Here is a 22,193-nt window from a genome sequence, read left to right as displayed (position 1 = left end):
ATCCATCACCGCTTTGGTGAGAGGTGTGTTTTGTACGACTAAATTACCCGCCATTCTGCCAGATTTAAGGTTTTGAGTTGGCTGTGCAGGATCTGATTGTTTTGTTGGGAAAGTAGGTGAGGTACTTGAGGTAAGGTCCAGGCTGGGCATTGAGATATGTTCCTTAGGATTGGATACCAGTACTGGCGGGGCCAGTCTGGGGCAATTAGTATAATTTTTGGCTTTTCTTGTCTGACTTTTAGGAGTACCTTGGGGAGGAGAGGCAGTGGAGGAAAGGCATATACTGTTAAGTTTTTCCAGCTGAAAGATAGGGCATCCACTTTCCATGCTTGTCTGTGATAAGTCCTTGTGCAGAATCTCTTTAGTTGGCAGTTGTGAGGAGAGGCAAATAGATCTATGTCCGGGCATCCCCATTTTCTTATGTTAAAGACTTGTGGATCCAATTTCCACTTGTGGGGGATACATGAGGTTTCTGCTTAGTTCGTCTGCCAGAGTATTTAGCTTTCCAGGCAGGAATTGGGCCTGCATATGTACTTGGTAAGTCAATGCTGTGCCCCACAAAGTCATGTCTAATCTGCAGAGGGGGTAAGAATGAGTGCCTCCCTGCTTGTTTATATACCACTGTCTGGTAATGTCTATCGGTAGTTGTCCCGGATGAAGTAGGTCCTTGAGGTCTGTCAGGGCATTCTGAACAGCTAGCATCTCTTTTTGATTGATATGTAGATGCATTTGGTTGGCGGACCATGTGCCTTGAATACATCTTCCTGCCATGTGTGCCCCCCCAGGCATAATCTGATGCATCTGTTGTCAATGTCTGCCTGGCTGGGGGTAAGGTGAATGGCTGTCCCTTGTTCTGGTGACAGGCCTTCGCCCACCATCGAAACTCCTGTTGCAAGCAGGAAATGAGAGTAATTATCGTTTCCAGGCAGGGAATGAGAGTAATTATTGTTTCCAGGCTGTGGCAATGCTAAGTCCAAACACTTTTTAGGTACCATTGAAATTTCCTCATATGCAGTCTTGCATATGGAATTAGTAGAATGCAGGATGCCATGAAGCCCAAAGCCTGCAGATAACTGGGCTTTTATTGCCAACAATTTGAAACAGGCAGTCAGTTGCCTTTGTTTGTCTGGCGTGAGATAAGCCATCTGGGCAGTTGTACTTAAGCTTGCATCCAGGAATATTGTCTCTTGAGAGGGTACTAGTTTTGATTTCTATTCATTGGCTGTGTACCCTAGGCATGGTAGTAATCTTTTTAAAAACGCCAGATGCTGTAGTAGAATGTCCTTGTTCTCTGCTTGTATAAGACTGTCATCCAAGTAAGGATATAATTGTATTCCTCTATCTGCAGAATGCAATTACTGGTGTCAGGCACTTTGTGAAGACCCTAGGGTGCAGTAGATAAGCCTCTTATGTCTAAAGTCACAAGCCATGCCTTCTTGCCCAGCATGGGCAGAAGCTGATGTAAAGTCAACATTTTGAATTTTGGTATATTCAAATGTGTTTTTAGAATAGATAGGTCCAGTATTTGGTCTCCAGGCTTTGTCCTTTCTTGGTACCAAGAACAGTCTCAAATAAAATCCTTGTCCCTGCTCTTGTTCTGGTACTTGTTGAACGGCCCTCATGTCCATGACAGATGATACTTATTTTTGTGCCTCTGCTCATTGATTTTTTGGTAGGTCTTGCTAACCGTTTGCCCTTGGTAGGATATGACAGTGAAACCTGTAGCCCAGTGACACTATGTCTAAGACCCATTTGTCCTGGGTTATGTGCCAATTTTGAGAAAAAAGTGCTAGTTTTCCCCCTAAAGGTGCTGCCAGAAGATACGTGCTTGGCGCAGCCAGGGGGAAGTCATTGGGACTGTTTCCTGTAAGGCTGTGATTTGTCTTCTCCACTTTTGGAGGTAGAAGCACCCCATTGTTTAGACTTGTATGAACTTTGGGGCTGGGATCTGCCTCTTGGGCGTCTGTATCTGCCCCTTTGTGGTCTATCTGACACTGGAAAGGACCGATTCTTAGTAGGCCAGTGTCTGCTAAATCCTGGAAGTTGTACCTGTAAGAAATCCTTGACTGTTTGCATAGATTTAGCTTTGTCCTCCATTTTCTTTAACATCAAACAAAGTATCATGTTGTAACGGAGCATCTAATAATTTTGCTTTAACATGATCTGGTAAATTTTATTCCTTTAACCAAGCATGCCTCCTAATGACAGAACCCATGACAGCGGACCTGCAGGAGGCCTCCAAAGAATCAAAACCACATTGCAAAGTATGCTTTCCAACTTGCTCAGCTGCATGCAATAAATCCTGCATTTCTTTGTTTTCTGCACCTTCAGAATTTAACATTTTCTGTTTAAGCAGTGAAATAATGTATTGCTGATATTTGAGGAAATTAAACTGACAATTTAAAGCCCTTATAGCCAAGGTAACAGAGGTGTAAATCTTTTTCTCCCATCTGTCTAATGCCCTAGAATCCCTGTCGGAGGGGGGTACGGTTTTTTGCAGTGGATGCCTTGACCCCTCTGGGACCCTGAGAAATAGTTTCTGGGTCAGCAGCAGGGTTTTTGAAAAGGAATTTATGAGAGTCAAGCTCCCTGTAGTACCTGTCCGGCTAAACAGGAGCTGGAGGTAAGGAGTCAGGGGTCAGACTGGACTCTGAAAATACATCTACAATGTCTAACAGGTGGAATAGCTAGGGGCCTGTGTTGTGGGAGTAAAAGGAAGTCCCTGAGCCTTTTCTTAGATTCAGAATAATCTTGGCTCTCCCAGTGGAAATGTTCCCTCATGGTATGCAAGGTTTCCCCAAAAGAGTAATCCTCAGGAGGAGAGGCTGAAAGAATAGATTTCTTCAGCATCAGAATCCTCATAGGGGGGAAGAGAGTATTCCTGATCAGAAGAGGAATCTGAAGAAATTGAAACCTGATCTGAAGATTCATATTCTGTCTCTTGCCTAGGCCTCTTATCAGGAGGGGGTGGGAACCCCTGATCAAAGTCTCTGGCCATTTTGAACATCTGTTTTTTTGGGCATGGAGACCTGGCCATGAGGCTGTTGTACTTGTTTCTTTGTTTTTAAAGATGCTTTAGTCTTTGCCTTTGTAGCTGGAGTCGCTTTAATGTACAATTGAGTAGGTCTGAAAACACCCTCAGAAGCCGATGCCTGCTCAGCGGCTCCGGACCCATCTGAGGGAATAGTTTCCGAAGGTCCAATACCTTGAGCTTCTTGCAGCCTAGGCGACTCCACGTGGGAGTCTATGGCGGCCTGCAGTTCCAAAGTAGCGGGCATCAGGGGCTGCGAAAGCGCCTTGCTGAGAGCTGGCGAACCGGCGACTGGCTTAGAAGAAGCCTCGTCAGTCTTGGACCTCGGATGTCTGTCCTTTTCTTTTCGTTTCTTGTGAATTGTGGTAGTCGGCTGACTATCCGATGGCATCGTGTAATTAAATCTTCTGCCAAAATAGTGAAATGCGAAATCGTACAGGCGCTTTATAGTGCGCTGGTTAAATCTAGCACAAAACCAACAAGCAACGTCATAGTCAGGGGCCTAGGCAAGGAATACAGTAAGAATGAAAATCCTTATGAGGTATTTGCTTTCCACAAGAAATGCAATTATTAACTTTTTCTGACATCGGTCTGGAGCAAGAAAAAAGTTTTCCCCAATGGGGTACTTAGCTTTTAATGAAGACTTCGGATCTGAAATTCGAACACGAAAATCTCAGGAGTCGGCCGACCGGCACTTGCGAACTGCATCTGCTTCGGGCACCGCACGGCAAGAAAGACTGAAGAAAATGGCATCGGGTGCATCTTTTATACCCCTGGCGCACTGACGTCAGGGAAGAGGCAACAGCAACCGACGCCGGACCAAGATTTTGGAATTCAGGCCGACTGAGGGTAACCTGACAGCAGGATAGCCCAAGTGTAATGACTGCAACAGTGAAACACGAAGAACATCTAGAGAAAAATAATTAGGAAGGGTGAAAAAGAAAGAAAGACCACCAGAAAATGACCTTCACTTACTAGGAAACTGAGCTAACAGATCATGATGCTGACTGAACGGGCGGCAAATGGATCTGAGGGGAGGAAGGAGACAGGGGGCATTGTGGGTAGGGGAGGAGCTTGGAGCTGATGCTGGAAAATGAGGCAGAGTCAGATCCATATTCCCACAGGTTGAAGATTAAATGAAAACAACAACTTCAGATCAGAAGATAGCTCCCATCGCAAAAAAAAAAAAAAAAAAAGAAATGAAAAGAATGACAGCTCTGACCTGTGCCTTTGAAGACTGCTCTTAAAACAGATGAGATGACCTGTATGCCTGATTTATACAGGTTCTCCCACTAATGAAAAGTTATGGAAATTCAGGCAAAGCTGGATAAAGTCCTTGCCACCTCTCTGAAAACTCTGAACAGTGGCATCAGCCAGGACTGGAAAACAGACCAGGAATGGAAAGTAATAAAATAGAAATTTGTCAAAACTACTTTTAATGTCATCTGGACAAGACTGACTTTAGTCATGCGTCTGTCAGATATCCAATACAATTACCTTGTAGTGTAGAAAACTACTAACTTCTACCTCTTCTTACGATTCTAGCAACTCTCGAAAGTTTTCAGCAGACTGTCCATCTTGATCTAAAGAATTCCAATTACATCACTCTGATGGACATTTTGCCACACCAGACAATTTCCCTTTCTAGTTTATACTGAATCCACATAATGTGACTAATTGGTACACCTCTTCACAGATGAAATCCCGCATGTCTCAGTGCGACTGAGAATAAACTAAAAACCTTAACAGTGAAGGAGGCAAGACTGTTTTCCTACACACTACCATGGCCCATTAAAATAACAAAGCATGTTGACAAATGTATGTCTTAAAATTCACCTTCAGCAAAAGCATGACAATGCCAACTTATTGGGAGAAAAAAAATGATTCAGACCATTTTTTCTGTCGAGACAGAGATGTGCCACCATGCAATGGCCAGCTTTGCAGCAACTGCTTAAGTTTTCTTCAGTATGACTTTATTGGCTCAGGCACTATCAAACCACTGAAAAATACAATGCAATATTTTACTCATACAATTGGCAGTTTTAAATCTTGTTTACCTTTGCACTAGTAATGGTTCCAAAAGGCGAAAATTCCTTTCGCAGACGCTCATCATCAATTCCATCATCCAGATTTTTCACATAAAGGTTGACACCCTAAAACAAAAGTACATGTAAGAATTTTGTCTGCATTCAATGTTGATATGCCATTTAACAATGGTAACCAGTTAACATTGGTAACCTGATATCTGGTAATCCTGTCTTGCTTCATTTGTTCAAACTTGCGTTTCAGCTCCGTTTGCCTCTCCACTTTCTTTTGGGCACGGCCAACATAGATCTGTTTTCCATTAAGTTCTTTTCCATTCATGTCATCAACAGCCTAGAATAAAAAAGGTCAGTTAGTGCCAAACATACTAGAAACAAGCAGTGCTCGTTTACAATGAAGTATACTACATATGAAATCAATGACATCTGTGTGTGTACTCGTCTTTCAAAATGTGCTTTTTTAAAATATGTACAAAAGAACCAGAAAAATTATGAAAGCCGTGACAATACTTCCAGGCAAGTCTAAATGAACTTCTTCAATGCAGCACATTTACTGTACTGAGCTGGCTGGAGTCCTTCCTAGCTGTATTTGGTGTACTGCCCTTATTTCACCAGAGATTTGGATATGATGCAAGTGTCATTTTATCTGCCTTATTAGACAGCAGGTAACTGACTTGGGGTTGACTGTTCCTGGAAAGAGGAGGAAGTGTTCTGAGTTTATCTGTCTCAACTAGCTTTTTCCTGAGTGTTTCTAACTGGCATTTGTTCCATTGCTGCGGACTGACATTTTCCCCCTTTAAGCATATGGCTGTTTAGTACATGGGCGGTTGTATGTACAGGCCAGTGCTATATTGTGCTGAGCTATGGTATACTGAGCTTGTTGTGGTTCGGACTTTGCTTGTACATTACTCTTGTTTCAACTAGAGCTGGTCCTGCTGTGCTGTGCTAAGCAGCATGCACTTAAATGCAGTTAATTACACAGCACCACAATTAATCTCATACTATTGGCTTGGTATTACCAGGTGTGACTGTTTTTTCAGGACTTCCCACCAATTTTTTCTGAGGTCTTTAAAGTTAAAACCGACCAAGATTTTTTATATACACGTAACCGCATATAGTTGACGCTCTTCTAAGCTGGTCTTTGCAGATCACCAGTTAGGAAATCTTCAATTACTGTTAACTGTTGATATGGATTAGCAGTTTGCTCTCTTCTGTTGCTACACTGCTTGCTTTCAAATCATGAGCCACTGCAGTAACTGCTTTGTGCCAGCAATCACTTGCTTTCATCATTATATGTGACACGACTTGTCAGAGGTTTAGTCTAACCTCCTACTACAGGCGAATAAAGCAGCTTATGTTTACATAACACCCAACTAAGAACGGCCCACTTTTGCAGAGGCAGCTAAACGAGCCTTGGCCACACACTACTACTCCCTCTAATACATTTTTACCTGCAAATTCATCTGCCACTACTACTACTACTACTACTACTGTCTTTCGGCTTTTCCCGGTTAGGGGTCGCCACAGCGGAACTCCAGTCCGCTAATGATTGGCAGTAGATTTTTACGTGCTGGCTTGACGGGCCTAACGCACAACCTTCAACGAAGGAACACCCATTCACACACGTCGACACACAGAAGACGCTCTAACTGAGAATCGAATGTGCAACGTCTGTGAAATTTATGATTTAGTCAACCAGCGAACAACACTGCACTGAATGGAATATTTTCAGGTTCAGTGTTTGTAACTACACAAAGTAATGAGGAAAACATTCAAAGAAAAGTGTATATAAACTTACAGCAGAGTAGTCAATGTTAGGTAATATATTAATTTCATATGCAAAAGTACATTTGTAAATCAGATTCATTACATCCTTGCTCTGGGTTAAGTGCCTCTAGTTTCTCTAGATGCAAGGTCTTATTTTCAAATGGTCTAAGCAGAATCTTGCAGCTACAGCCTCAATTCATTGCTGCTTAATCTCCTTTTAGAAGTAAACTGCATTAAAAGTTGGGTGCACTCAAGCTGTAAAGACAACTCATTTGCCTACAGCAGCTCTACTTTTAGGAAACAAATGAGATCGTCAAGAATAGTAGTTTAATTCTGCTTTAGCTATATGGATGCAACTGTAAAAGGATCTAACTATACAGAAAGGTATTTCTAGGGGTGAAAGTTTTCAACTGTCTACTGTTCACGTGACATTCCAATTATGGAAACATTTTTTTGAAGCAATGGGGTTGTCCCCATGCACATTTAGCAATAGTTTTGTTTTCACTGAGACTGCGACATTGATGAAGTGAGACATCTACATGAAGGTTAGAGACACTACATGAGATGGGGCCGTATCTGTAAATTACCATGTCATCTGCAGAGTAAAATGATTAAGTACGGAAGTCTAATGGAAGTTTATTAAAGACAGAATGGAACCTTGTGGGATGCCTTTACGCAGTGGAGCATTCAGAGATTTTGTGGACACAAGCTGCATGAAGAATGATCTGTCAAACAGGAAGTTGGAGAACCACTGTGTAGCTTGTGAGCAGATGCCTACAAAGGGAGTTGAAAGCAGGGAGTTGTCAGCCATATGAATGCCTTGGTAAAGTCAATGAAAATTCCCCCCGCAAGGTTTCTTGTTTCCTTATTTAGGAGAATGGCAAATGTTAAAGTGTAAAATGAGTCACTCGCTCCACAGCTACTCCCATAAGGGCTCTGAAGGGTGTAGCCACACATGGTGATTAACTCATTCCCTCCAGTACAGCTATTTTGTGTGTGTACCTTTAACTCCCAATGAGTGTGGCTGGAGCCTTTAAAAAAATGAAGTTATCACCTTACAATTCCAACAAATACTCATTGACAAATCAAAAACACCAACATAATTACTTGCAATCATTATGTATGCTTAAAGATAAAATATTCTGATACGTTGTACGTAGCGTGGATTTGGAATTAATGAAAATATGAACAAGCAAATATTGCTTGTTCATCATCTTCTTTCGGCTGCTCCCATTAGGGGTCACCACAGCAGATCAACTGTTTCCATTTCTTCCTGTCCTCTGCATCTTGCTCTGTCACACCAACCACCTGCATGTCCTCTCTCACATCCATAAACCTTATCTTAGGTCTTCCTCTTTTCCTGTTACCTAACAGCTTCATCCTTAGCATCTTTTTCCCAATATACTCAGCATCCCTCCTCAGCACATGTCCAAACCAACGTAATCTTGCCTCTCTGGCTTTGTCTCCAAACCTTCCAACCTGGGCTGACCCTCTAATATACTTATTCCTAATCCTGTCCATCCTCGTCACACCCGGTGCAAATCTTCACATCTTCAACTCTGCCATGTCAAGCTCTGACACCTGCCTTTGTTAATGCCACTGTCTCCAACCCATATAACATAGCTGGTCTCACTACCCTCTTGTAGACCTTCCCTTTCACTCTTACTGGTACTCGGCTTGTCACAAATCATTCCTGACACTCTTCTCCACCCACTCGATCCTGCCTGTACTCTCCTCCACCTCTCTTCCACACTCACCATTACTCTGAACTGTTGATCCCAAGTATTTAAACTCATCCACCTTCACCACCTCTACTCTCTGCATCTTCACCATTCTTCTATCTTCCCTCTCATTCACACACATATTCTTAGTCCTGCTGACCTTCATTCCTCTTCTCTCTAGAGCATATCTCCACATCTCCAAGGTTTCCCTCCACCTGTTCCCTACTCTCACTACAGATCACAATGTCATCTGCAAACATCATAGTCCATGGGGACTCTGTCTGATCTCATCTGTCAACCTGTCCATCACCATTGCAAATAAAGGGCTCAGAGCTGATCCTTGATGTAATCCCACCTCCACCTTAAATGCATCCGTCACTCTCACCTCTGCCACACTACACTCGTACATATCCTGTACCACTCTTACATACTTCTCTGACACTTCTGACTTCCTCATACAATACCACAACTCCTCTCTAGGCACCCTGTCATATGCTTTCTCAAGTCCATAAAGACACAATGCAACTCCTCCTGACCTTCTCTGTACTTCTCCAGCAACACACAGAGCAAACATTGCATCTGTAGTGCTCTTTCCTGGCATGAAATCATACTGCTGATCACTAATCATCACCTCCTTTCTTAACCTAGCTTCCACTACTCTTTCCCATAACTTCATGCTGTGACTGATCAACTTAATCCCTCTGTAGTTACTACAGCACTGCACATCACCCTTATTCTTAAAAATCGATACAAAAATACTTTCTCCATTCCTCAGGCATCCTCTCACTTTCCAAGATTTCATTAAACAAAACTCCACTGCCAACGGGGGAAGCCAAAAGAAGATGAACAAGCAATATTTGATGCCTAGAGGCACAGGAGGAGGTAACTGCAAAAACTCCTGGAGATTCAGTTAGCTGTAACGAGTTAGACACCATAATAAGACACAGTGATGCTCCAGCTAAGGGCCACTATCACATTCAGCTAATTCGGTAGCCTCAGGATTAACAATAACCAGAGACCTTAGGTCCCTTCACTGTAAGTATGAGTAGGCTCTCAATGTCCTCTATATTAGGGAACATAACCTTACACACTCCACCCTGGGAAAGAGGGAGGGATAATTAGTTGCGCTCTACATTCAGACATGCAAGAAAGATGAGACATGCCTTGAACAGCAACTTCCTTCTAAAATGGATGCCAATTTTAAACAAAAATAACCAGTTTCAACAACTGGTGTCATTCCAGGGAGACCCAATGTGTCAGCAAGGGAGGTGATGACTGATGGGCATTAAACCCTATCAGCTTATAACAGCCATCATATTCTCCAAGTTACCATAAAAAGGGAAAATGCACCAAACCCTGTCGCCTCTGCATATGCACTTAATAGTTATCCTGTGACAACGTGAGGTATTGCCAGCTATGCCAAGAAAAGTAGGGCAGTGGATGTGTAACATACCAGCACAGCTAGCTGGAATTTTGTAAAGAAGTATATGTCATTTGTATATCAAACTGATTTGTACAGATGCTTGTTGAAAAATGTATTTGTAAAGCTGCTTGTGTTAAGTGTACCAACAGTGTGCCCTGCTGAACAGAAAAAGAAACATACATGAATTATTGTAACTCTCTAAATGTATATATCTTAAAGGATACTGGAAGAGAAGAGGTTAATCTCAATCCACCTGACTTTAAAAATATTCTGAAATTAAATTACTGGGCCTATACCATAAAGACAGTATCTTACAGTCAGTTCTCAATGCAGCCAGAGACAAATAATTTGTACTAGGAAGCTTTCTGCATTGTCTTTGGTGTAAACTAATTGCTACTCTGGAAGGGTGGAGGTTTGAAATTGTTTTACAACTTCCAGGAGATGCAGCAAATCTTAGCAAGGGTGTGTGTGTGTGTATTGACACGTGTGCTAAATCCTGACAGCTTCTAGCAAAGGGGGTGACATGGAAACCAGAAGTCAGATGACCAGATGTATGTGATGTCATTTTGTAATCACTAAAAATATTTTAACACTAGGTGAGACTGAAGTCTCATTGCACTCTATTTTTGTAATCTGACAAAAGGAAGATCTCTCACCTATTTCATCCTGCCTTGCTCTAGTAAGTAGCCAGAGAATAATTCTTTAGGTCAGTCAGGAAAATATAGTGAGATTAGTTTGTTTTTTTCCGTAACTGTGTGAACCTGTCCACCTGTGTTATTTTTTAATACTTCCTGTGACAAACTCTGGAGTTTACTGTGAACAGATATTTAGCATTTTCATGTTCTTGTCTTATTTATTAAATGTATTTAAACCTTTTGGGGCTGGTCTTTTAGAAAACATTTTAATCTCAGAGTACGTTATATATTTGGCGACAGCTCTGGCTGCTCCTGAAAGCCTTTCTGTTGGTCAAACTACCATTTATATTAATTTCTGTCAGTATAATTGGGTACCCTTGCAAAAGCCGTAAAATAGCTTGCTTTGGAGTGTCTGGTGGCTGTGCAACTACCTTATACTCTAGGTAAAAGGGGGCACAGCTAGTAAATCTGACAGCCTTTCCTAGGGGTGGGTGCGTGGTCGTGTGCGTGTCAGCGGTTTGGGGTAGGGACATGAAGAAAGAAGTTATGTACTCACCATAACGTTCCATCTGAGTAGATACTTCATTTGTCTGCAACCTGTGGGTAGTCGGATCCGACCTCGGATCCGAGCCGGCAGCTTTCCAAGCTTCAAGATCCGAGCTCCTAGCTCCTTCCCCTACCCATAATCCCTTGCTACCAACCACATTACCTCAGATCGGTTATTTTGCCCTATAAGCTAAAGATGGAGAAGAAATTCTCCACAGGACAATATTATACCGAGGTTCGGGGAATGGCAGGGGGGTCGGTTGCAGACAAATGAAGTATCTACTCAGATGGAACGTTATGGTGAGTACATAACTTCTTTATCTGAAGTAGTTACTTCATTTGATCTGCAACCTGTGGGACAGAGTCCCCAGCTTACCTAAAGGCCCTGGGTGGTCCCTACAGAAGGATATTCCTAAGCACCGCGGAGCCAAAGGAAGCCCTACTTCTGCAGATCATGTCCAGCTTGTAATGAGAAATGAACGTATGGGAAGAAGACCAAGTAGCTGCTGAACAGATATCATCTACTGGAACTCTAGACCAAAAAGCTGGTGAGGTAGCCACAGATCTAGTAGAATGTGCCCGAACGACAACCGGGGCTGGTTTCCCAGCTGAAATGTATGCTTGTCTGATACATTGAGAGATCCAATTTGCTACTGTCACCTTAGAAATTGGTTCGCCCATGGCTGATTTAGCTTAAGAAACGAACAACTGGTCTGACTTGCGGAAATCTTTAGTCCTATGCAAATAAAAACGTAGTTGTCTGTGCACATCCAATTTGTGCAATATGTATTCACCTTTGTTTTGGAAACTAGGAAAGAAAACAGGGAGGTTAATAGAATGATTAATGTTAGTCTCTGTGGCTACCTTAGGCAGAAAAGAAGGATTAGTCCTGAGGGCCACCCTATCTTTGTGAAAAATAAGGTATGGATACTTAATGCACAAAGCTTGCAACTCTGATACCCGCTTGGCAGAGGTGATAGCAACCAAGAAGGCCATTTTCCAAGATAAGAATTTTAAAGGCACTGAGGCCGCCGGTTCGAAAGGTGGTCCTGTTAATGCTTGTAAGACCAAGGTAAGATCCCATGGAGGCATAGCCGGTTTAATGGGAGGCTTTAAGAGAAACACGCCTTTTAAGAAGGCTTTGCAGATTTTAGCTGACGCCAAAGAATTTATGCCATCCCCCACATGATAATGAGAGATGGCTGCAAGTTGGACTTTAATGGTGGACGCACTAGCTCCCTGCCTAAAAAGGAGGGATAGAAAGTCCAGGATAGTGGGAATAGGGACCGTAAAGGGATCTAATTCCTTATCCTTTGCCCAGATGGAAAAACGTTTCCACTTACTGTTGTAGAGTTTTCTGGTGGATGGTTTATGAGCTGCCACCAGAATAGCCTTAACCGGGGATGAGATGCCGGGAGTCCTTGCCATTAATGGAACTGGATCAGCCAGGCCGTGAGCCTGAGGCTGACCAGGTTTGGAGTGTGGCATCTCGTCGGATGCGAGATTAGGTCCGGTCTGGGATCCAGAATCCATGGGGGGGCCACACTGTGAGACTGCAGAAAGGGGAACCAGACTTGTCGAGGCCAGAATGGGGCAATGAGAATCACTCTGCTCCCCAAACGACAGGCTTTCTGGATGAATTTCATCATCAGAGGAAGAGGAGGATATGCATAAAGAAGACCGGACGGTCAAGCATGAACCAGAGCGTCCCTGGGGGATTCCCCTTTGGGGGGAACTATCGCGAAGTAATCGCTGCATTTTGAGTTCAGGGGCGAGGCAAAAAGGTCACAGTGAGGCTGACACCATTTGAGGAATATCTGCTTCGCGACAGAGGGATTCAGAGACCACTCGTAAGGGCTGAGAAATACCCGACTCAGGCTGTCCGCTAATATGTTGGTCCGTCCCGGAATGTGCGTTGCTATCAGAAAGCGGCTGGTGGAAATGGCCCATTCCCACACTCTCATGGCTTCTCGTCACAGGGGGTAAGATCTGGTCCCTCCCTGTTTGTTTATGTACCAGACAACGGACATGTTGTCCGTCTGGATTGCAATAGTCCCCAGAGGTAGAAGGTGATGGAGAGCTTGCAACGCCAACAGCACTGCCCTCATCTCTAAGACGTTGATATGCAATGCAGTCTCTAGAGAAGTCCACGTGCCTTGGACTGACTTGCCTGCGTAATGCCCGCCCCACCCGAGGCAGGAAGCGTCTGTGGTCAACGTGGCTTCGGCTGGGGGAATCACAAAGGGTCTCCCTTCTTTGAGTTCCTGTGCTTACAACCACCAAAGTAGGGAGTCCCTGCATGCTCTGCTCAGGGGAATCGGCATGTCCAAGGGATGGGCCGAAAGAGACCATTGGACCTGTAGAGTCCACTGCAATACTCGCATTCGCAGACGAGCATGGAGAGAGAGGCCGATCGCCGCCGACATAGATCCTAACGCCCTCAGGACTAATCCTGCTGGAGGAGCGGGGCTCTGAAGAATGTCCAAGACTTGGCAGTATAAACTGTTTATTCTGGCCGGTGTTAGAACTACTCTGGAGATTCGAGTATCCAACCTGGCCCCTATGAATTCTAAGGCTTGAGTAGGGCACAGGCAGGACTTCTTTAAACTGACTGAGATGCCCAGTTGGCCGAACAGAGATAGGGCATAATCTCTCGCCGTAACCAGAAGATGCTTGTTGGGGGCGGTGAGGAGCCAGTCGTCCAGGTAAGGGAACACCTGAATGCCCTGGAGTCTCAGGTGGGCTGCAACCACTGCCACGACTTTGGTAAACACTCTGGGGGCTGAGGTTAGGCCAAATGGAAGAACCCTGAACTGATAATGACTGGTTCCTAGCCGGAAGCAGAAGAACCTCCTGGACCGTCTGTCCATTAGTATATGGTAGTACGTGTCGCTGAGGTCCAACGAGCACATCCAGTCATTCTCCTGCAGAAGGGGGACAATAGATTGAAGAGTGACCACTCGGAACTTTTCCTTGGGTATAAACATGTTCAGGGACGAAAGGTCTAGAATGGGTCTGAGGTCCCCCGTTTTCTTTGGCACCAAGAAGAACCTGGAGTAATAACCCGATCCGGACTGATCTGGGGGGACGGGCTGGATGGCTCTTTCTAAGCAACTACGAAATTTCTAAAGTTGCGGACTCCCTTTGATGGGGTGGAACATCGGGGAGATATCTGGGTCTGGGGGGGGGGGGTTGTAAGAACGGTATGGTGTAACCTCTGGATATTATCCGGAGCACCCATCGATCGTTTGTAATGGACTCCCACTTTGATCGGTGCTCCGATAATCGCCCCCTGACTGCCTCCAGAGAGGGACAGTCGGGCAAGCCCTCAAGGCTGTTGCGCGGGTCCCTCCGAGAAAGGTTCTCTTGACCCGAAGTTACGCGGGCCCCCCCTGCCCCTGGGCCGGCGTCCACTCTGTCCTCCTCTGCCTCTAGAGGACGAGTTGCCCGCAGCAGGACGGGATCGCTGAGATTTATGAAACCACAGCTTCTTTTGCCCCCTCTGATTCCTAGAAAAGGATCTTTGGGAGTTAGAGAAGCGGACTCAAACGGCCGACCGTCTTCCCATCCTTCTCGCTTTGGACAAGCGTGTCACGAACTGTTGAGCCAAATAAGGCCGAACAATCGTAAGGGGCGTTCGCGAAGGATGCCTTGAAGGGATCCGTGAAGTCGCAGAGGCGGAGCCAGGACTGCCGTCTTAAGACTACTCCCGCTCCGTTGGCTCTAGCGGCTCCTTCTGTGGCATGGGAAAGAAGCCGCATAGATGTATTTGAGATGGACTTTAGAGTGGCCATTCGAGTCTCAAAAACCTTTTTGTCTGAGACCGACATGGACTCCGGAGGGGCTGCAGCGTATTCCTTAATTAAGTCACGTTGCAGCCAGATAAGTGTGCCATGTAGTTCAGCGACCTTATGGCAAAGGTTGCTGAAGCAAACATCTGCTTCCCAATACGGTCCAAGGCTCGGGACTCATTGTCCGGCGGATGGACCGAGGAACGTTCTTGGGCAAGTTCTCTCTTCGTGGCAGCCACCACCAACATAGCATCAAACGGTGCGCCTTTGGACCAAGAAAGTCTATCAGAGGGAGGGCTGAGGACCTTATCCGGGCATCTAGGGATAGGATCCACGGTGTCAGACTCCTTCCAAGCCCTGGTGGTAATTAAGTCCACCAAGGGGTCGGCTGTGGGGGGACACCCAGGAGGTAGATGGGCCTGCCTCAAAGGCCTCCAGGAATACGGATTTGTCCAGGGAGGGTTTTTGGGCAGACCCCCTCCCCCTCTTATACGCAACATTTCCATGATGTCTCCAAATGCGACATCTTCAGAGGGTGACCTTGGGGAACCCTCCGTATCCTCCAAATCCGTATCTGTGGTAATGGACTTGGGGGAGTCCAGGTGCCTCCTTCTGCACTGGTGCTTTCGAGGTACCTCTTCGGCGGGACAGTCCGAAGAGGGCTCGTCCACCGGGTGGTGTTCCTCCCTGGGAACTAGCTGGAGGCTTTGGGCAGGCTGTCCAGATGGACGGATGATCGAAAACAGACCCTGATACAGTGGGGGTACGGGTGGATCCGAAGGCCCGGTCGGGGACCTGGATGATCTCGACAGTACCCTCTCAACCACCTCAAAACCTGAAGGAGATTCACCATCACCAGCCTGAGAAAGCAACCTCTTCGGCTCCGAGGAGATGATCGGGGTCGGAGCCGAAGCAATCGGATCCGAGGTAGCAGTGTGCTCCGACCCAGTCGGCGCCGAAGACACAACCACTCCCTTGGATCCGATGCTCAACCCTCGGCCCCGAGGGCTTGGATCCGACAAGCTCGAAGGCATAGTCGGCGTCGAAGATACTAACCCTGTCGGCGCCAATGTATCCCCGGATCCGAAAGGGCCTGGATCCGACAACTTCGAGACCCGAAAACAGGTCTGAGAAGGAGCGATCGGGGCAAAAATGGGGGCTGCCGTCCCTCCCAAGGGGGGGGGGGGGGGAGGCAAGAGCATCCCCATCTGCATCTGGGTCTGCAAAAATCTTCGCATAATCCGATCCATGTCTGCCTCGGAGATGCTTCTGGTGGACCGCGAAGAGGTAGTCGAGGCAGGCCGGGAAGGCCGCCTCGAAGACCTCGAGGGAGACCTATCCTCCTCCTCCGGCTCCAGAGAGAAAGAAGGTGAACGGAGCCGAGAGGACAAGGATCCGGAGACCCTCTCAGGGGACTTCAGCAACTTCGCAGGTGCAGCCGAGGGATGAGACTCTGCCCGCCTTTTAGAAGAATGACCATCCCTCTCTCTATGTTGTTTCTTCTCTTTATGGGAAGAAGACCCAGACTCCACAGAGCTAGTACCGGATAAGGGAGGTTGAGTCCCAGGTACCGCTACCGGAGTAGCCGGCGCCGAAGCTACAGGAGTAGCTTGGGCTCGGCTGGGAGAGGAAGAAGAAGCTGATTCCTGAGGGAGTTTTCCCGCCAGGATCAGCTTGTTCTTCCTGTCCCTAAGTGCCCGAGGGTTGAAGGCCACACAGATCTGGCAGGCCTCCGACAAATGTGTTGCCCCAGACATAAAACGCACTGAGTGTGGCCATCAGCTGGGGAAAGCTTGTGGCCACACTCAGTACACTTTGAAAAAATAGCTTTAGATTCAGCCATTATCCTCTCACACACACACCCAAACACTAAACAGGGGGGGAGGGGGAGAGCCAAGTTAAAACTAAGAAGAAAGAGTTTTTTTTTTTTTTTAGGAATTGGAGGGTTTGATAATAAAAACAACACACACACACACGTATTAAACTATAAAATACTTAAGAAATAGGTTATTTATCGAAAAAATGGAACAATCTCACCAAGTGCTAGGAGCTCTTCACAGAGAAGCAACCGTCTTTAGCCGCGGCAAAAAACGATCTGAGGTAATGTGGTTGGTAGCAAGGGATTATGGGTAGGGGAGGAGCTAGGAGCTCGGATCTTGAAGCTTGGAAAGCTGCCGGCTCGGATCCGAGGTCGGATCCGACTACCCACAGGTTGCAGATCAAATGAAGTAACTACTTCAGATCAATGGTTTCACACAACAGGTGCAGGAAAACCTGGCTTGGACACTCGGCTTAGGTCTCAACTCTGGCTGTGCCAGTGGGGAGTCTTATTGGGGACCTGGAGGGAGACAGAAATCCAGACCCCAGACTGTGTGTGTTCCGTGTGTGCTCTTAAGGGAAAATGCACTCTGTGGAGACAGCTGCATCTAGAAACACTGGGTGCATCCATTTTTGTTCCAAGTGAACATCCCTTTCCAGCGCCATTGATGAGGATTCAGGCCTCATTACTGGCCCAGAGTGGGGACTTCATAATCCCCTCCTTTATCAAACCTGATCACCAGTCAGTCACCTTTTCCTCTCAAAACTGTTATCAAACTGCCCAGAGCAAATGTTAAAAGCAACTTCATTGCTGCAGAGTCACATTTGGGCTTTCCTGCCCTGAACAGAAACTGCAAGACTGCCTGATTACCAGACTTTTTCCCTTCCAAGGTTACAAAGGGTTACCGACAAATATAATTTCTTTAGGTCTTTCTTGCCCTGTCTGGAATCCCACGCTCTCCACAGTAGCCAGGGGGCATGACCTATCCAGAAGTGTCCACAGGAGAAGGGTCACAGTAGTGATGGGCATCAACCTCAACCTTGTTACAAAAGCAGGTAAAAGGGACAGGCAGAAGGGAATAGATAACGTAACAGTGAAGATGCCTAAACATCAGCATCTATGGTAAGTGCCTACACAACTGTGCTATAGTCATGCAAAGCTGCAGTACTTACTTCTAGGAAGAAGTCAGAAGCTAAAGTAAGATGGGAGAATAGACCGATTACGACGCAGAGAATAGGAACCTCTGCATAAGGACAGAGGCAAACCCTGATCTAGTCCTAGAAGCAGAAGCCAGGCTGTAGTGACTGGAAAAGGTAAGGACTGAACCATGTAAACTGCTTCCAGGACAAAACGGAAAGGCACACATGGGTCCTGATCTCACCTGGTACAACTTTCCATGTTTGCAAAAGGCAATGCAACTGGCAATCCACCTGGAGACATTTGCTTGTTATTCTCACTTCCTATCAGATTTTGTGGGGTTTTGTCTTAAGCAAGTAGAAAGTAAAGTCATGTACACTTACCATAAATGTAGATGTTAGAGTGTATTCATTGTTGCAGTCATTACATTTGGGTTATCTGCTTGCAGGTAGCCCTCAGTCGGCCTGATTAGTACTGGGTCTTGCGTTGGTTGCTGTCCCTTCTTCCATGACGTCAGGGGTATAAAAACATGCAGCCAACATCATTACATCACATTTTCTTGCCCCAGATGTCAGGTGCCCTCCTAATGGGGAGCAATTAAATACAGAAGTACAAAGATATACCTCCAACAAAAACGCAAATACACCAAAAAGGCTTTTAAGCATAGTAAAGGAAAGTAGAGGTGTAGCCAAAAGAAGTTAAGGGGTTGGAGGGAGGGTAACCAGGACTGCTACAGTAAATACACTCGAAAATCTACATTTATGGTAAGTGCACACAACTGTACTATGTTCTTAGTGTTTTACTGTTGCAGTCATTACATTTGGGTAGATGCCCAAAACTATGGTTGGGAGGAGGAATTTAGATAGCATTAGGACCAGCTATAAAGGCCCTGCAAGACTGCAGTGGCAAAGCCAGCTTTAGATTTAGAGAAAATTGGCAAATGATAATGTTTGGTAAAATTATGTATAGAACTCCAGGTAGCAGCTTCTAGGATGTTCCCGGTAGGGACGCCTCTGAGAATGGCTGTCGAGGTAGATGCAGCCCTGGTGGAGAGAGGTCTGATCCCTTGGGAGATAGGTTTTCCATGGTGCTTATAGCAGAAATGAATGCAATGGCCTATCCATTTAGAAATGGTTTGCTTTGAAATAGCCTTCCCCTCTGCCCCTGCAGCAAATGCCACCAGCAGTTGTTCAGATTTCCTATGAGGTTTAGTCCTGTCCAAGTAGAATCTAAGTTGTCTGTGCAAGTCTAAGGAATGCAGTACCCCTTCCCCTTTGTTCTGTGGATTGGGAAAGAAGGTTGGCAAATGAATGGACTAATTAAGAGCCACACTGGAAACCACCTTGGGTATGAAGGATGGATTGGTCCGGAGAGATACCCTGTCCGCATGAAAGATGATGAAAGGCTTGACTGCCATAAGGGCCTGTAATTCAGACATCCTTCTAGCTGAAGTGATTGCTACAAGGAAGGCTGTTTTCCAAGAAAGAAATTTTAACTCTGCAGTAGCAGCTGGCTTGAGAGGAAGTAGAGTGCGTTTCTCCAAAACAAAGTTAAGGTCCCAGGCAGGGGTTGGAGCTCTCCTGGGTGGTCTCAAATTCTTTGCCCCTCTGAGATGCTGCTTGAGCAGAGGATGAGAGAAGAGGGGTGGTTCTGTTACAAGTGAGCTGAAATAGCTGAGGTGTGGATTTTAATGAAGGAAAAAGACAGGCCCTTGTGAAGCATCGCAGTTGAGTATTGCAACATCTGAGGTAAATTGGGAGTTGCTGTGCTCATCCCTAAAGATTAGTTCCAGGCGCAGAATCTTTTCCATTTGTCAGCACAAGATTTTCTAGTACTAGATCTCCTCGCCTCCAAGATGACATCCATCACAGGTTTGCTGAGGGATGATGAGGTTGAATTTAAGTGATTAGCCAGGCTGCAAGGTTTAATGTTGGAAGCTGAGGGTGCAGAATTTGGTTCTCCTGCTGAGACAGCAGGGAAGGGGGTCTGAGGCAGCTGCCTTGGAGGTATTTGCGACACTGCGCAGGAGGGGGTACCAGTGTTGGCACGGCCAGTCTGGAGCAATCAAAATCATCTTTGGTTTGTCCTGTTTGACTTTTAGTAGAACTTTGGAGAGCAGAGGCAGAAAAGCGTAGACTGATAAGATTTTTCCAGCTGAAGGACAGAGCATACACTTTCCAGGCTTGTGGGTAAGTCCTTGTGGAAAACTTGTCCAACTGGTAATTCTTGGGGGAGGCAAATAGATCTATGTCTGGGCTCCCCCATTTGTTTGTCAACATGATGAAAATCCGTGGTTCCAGTTTCACTCGTGTGGATCCATGAGGTTTCTGCTTAGTCCGTCTGTCAGTGTATTCAGCTTTTCTGGCAGGAACTGAGCTTGTAGATGCACTTGGTAGCTCAGGGCTGTGGTCCACAATGCCATGGCTAGTCTGCAGAGGGGGTAGGAATGTGTACCCCCTTGCTTGTTTATGTACCACATAACTGTGGTGTTGTCCATCTTTACCATTAGTTGTCCTGGAAGAATGTAGTCCATAAAGGCTGTCAGAGCATTCTGTACAGCTAACATTTCTTTTTGATTGATATGTAGGTGCATTTGATTTGGGTTCCATTTGCCCTGAATGCACTTCCCTGCCAGGTGAGCCCCCCCATACAAAGTCTGATGCATCTGTAGTTAGGGTCTGGGAGGCAGGGGGTAGTGTGAATGGTAATCCCTTGTTTTGGTGGCAGGCTTCTGCCCACCATAGGAACTCCAGGCGTAGGCAAGGTATGATAGGAATCATTGTTTCCAGCCTCTGGCAATGTTGACTCAATCGACTTTTTAGATACCACTGTGGTTTCTTCATATGCAGTCTTGCATATGGAATTAAAAGAATGCAGAAGGCCATGACCCCAAGGCTTGCAGTATTTGTCTTGCAGATAGCAGGGTTTATGTGGCTACTTGTTTGAATTAAGTTACCAAATGAATTTTCTCTGGCGTGAGGAAAGCCATCTGGGCAGTTGCATTCAAGCTTGCACCCAGGAATGTAATCTGTTTACAGGGTACCAGTTGTGATTTCTTTTTGTTTATGGTGTATCCTAGACAAGTTAGAACCTTTTTTTTTTTTACAAACGCCAGATGATTTAAAAGTATGACCTAATTTTCTGCCTGAATTAGACAATCGTCCAGGTATGGATATATTTGAATATTTATTTGCCTGCAAAATGCAATAACTGGAGCCAGGCACTTTGTGAATACCCTGGGCGCAGTAGACAAGCCAAAGGGCAGTGCAGAGAACTGATAATGCAAGAAGCCTGGTTTGAAGCGTAGGTATCTTCTGCAGGATTCCCTGATTGGGATGTGCTGGTATGCTTCTTTTAAATCTAGAGTTGCCAACCAGGCGTCTTTGCCTAGCATAGGAATTAACTGGTGAAGAGTCAGCATCTTGAATTTTGGCATCTCCAGAAAGGTGTTTAGAGTAGACCGGGTCCAGGATCGGATGCCATGATTTGTTTTTTCTGGGTACCAGAAAAAGCCTTGAATAGAAACCTTGTCCCTTTTCCTCTTCTGGCACCAGTTGACTAGCCCCCATGCTTGAGGGAGAAAATACTTGTTTTTGAGCCTCTGCCCACTGCTTCGGGGGAAGGTCTGGCCACCCGTTTGGTGTTGGCAATGTGTGGAAATGAAATCTGTATCCCTGGGACATTATATTTAAAACCCATTTGTCCTGGGTTATGAGTTCCCAGTTCTTTGCATGAAGAGCAATCCCCCCCCCCCAAAGGGGCGGTTGAAAGATAAGTGCTTGGTAATTTTAAAAGGAAGTCATTGAGACTGTTTACTGTAGGGGGGGTGTCTTATTTCCAGATTTGGAAGTGGAGGCCCCCCACTGCTTAGCTCAGAGTACCCTGGGACTGAAACCTGGGGTTTTTGCTGTGTCTGGGTTTGGCTCGAGAGGATCTGGAAGGGGCTGGAAAGGACCAATTCTTAGTAGGCCAATGCCTACTAAATCTTGGAGGTTGCACTTGTAAGAAATCTAACAGTTTGCACAGATTTAGCTTCATCTTCCATCTTTTTTAGAACTTCTTCAGCCTTATTGCCAAACAGGAGGTCCTGATTTAAAGGAGCATCCAACAATTTAGCTTTAACATGATCAGGCAAAGATTGCTCCTTAAGCCAAGCATGCCTTCTAAGCACAGACCCAGTAACAGCAGCACTGCAGGAGGCCTCTAAAGAATCAAAACCACATTGCAAAGTATGTTTTCCAACTTGTTCAGCAGAATGCACTAAATCCTGTAAATCTTTAT

General features: G+C 45.6%; 1 protein-coding gene across 1 annotated transcript in view; it reads right to left on the bottom strand.

The window, feature by feature from the left end:
• Positions 1–22,193, bottom strand: part of PABPC1 (poly(A) binding protein cytoplasmic 1) — a 1,472,855-nt gene that overhangs the window by 694,497 nt on the left and 756,165 nt on the right. Inside the window, exons 6-7 of the mRNA XM_044075161.1 lie at positions 5,270–5,407; positions 5,089–5,184 (exon numbers count right to left, since the gene is read on the bottom strand). Of these exons, the coding sequence (XP_043931096.1) occupies positions 5,089–5,184; positions 5,270–5,407 (234 nt within the window). The remainder of the gene's footprint in view (positions 1–5,088; positions 5,185–5,269; positions 5,408–22,193) is intronic.

Source organism: Protopterus annectens, chromosome 6.part0 (assembly GCF_019279795.1).
Source record: "Protopterus annectens isolate FY-2018-M chromosome 6.part0, PAN1.0, whole genome shotgun sequence".
In the NCBI taxonomy this organism is placed as follows: Eukaryota; Metazoa; Chordata; order Ceratodontiformes; family Protopteridae; genus Protopterus; species Protopterus annectens.
Note: the sequence above shows the minus strand (reverse complement) of the source record. Positions and strands in the feature narration are given on the sequence as shown.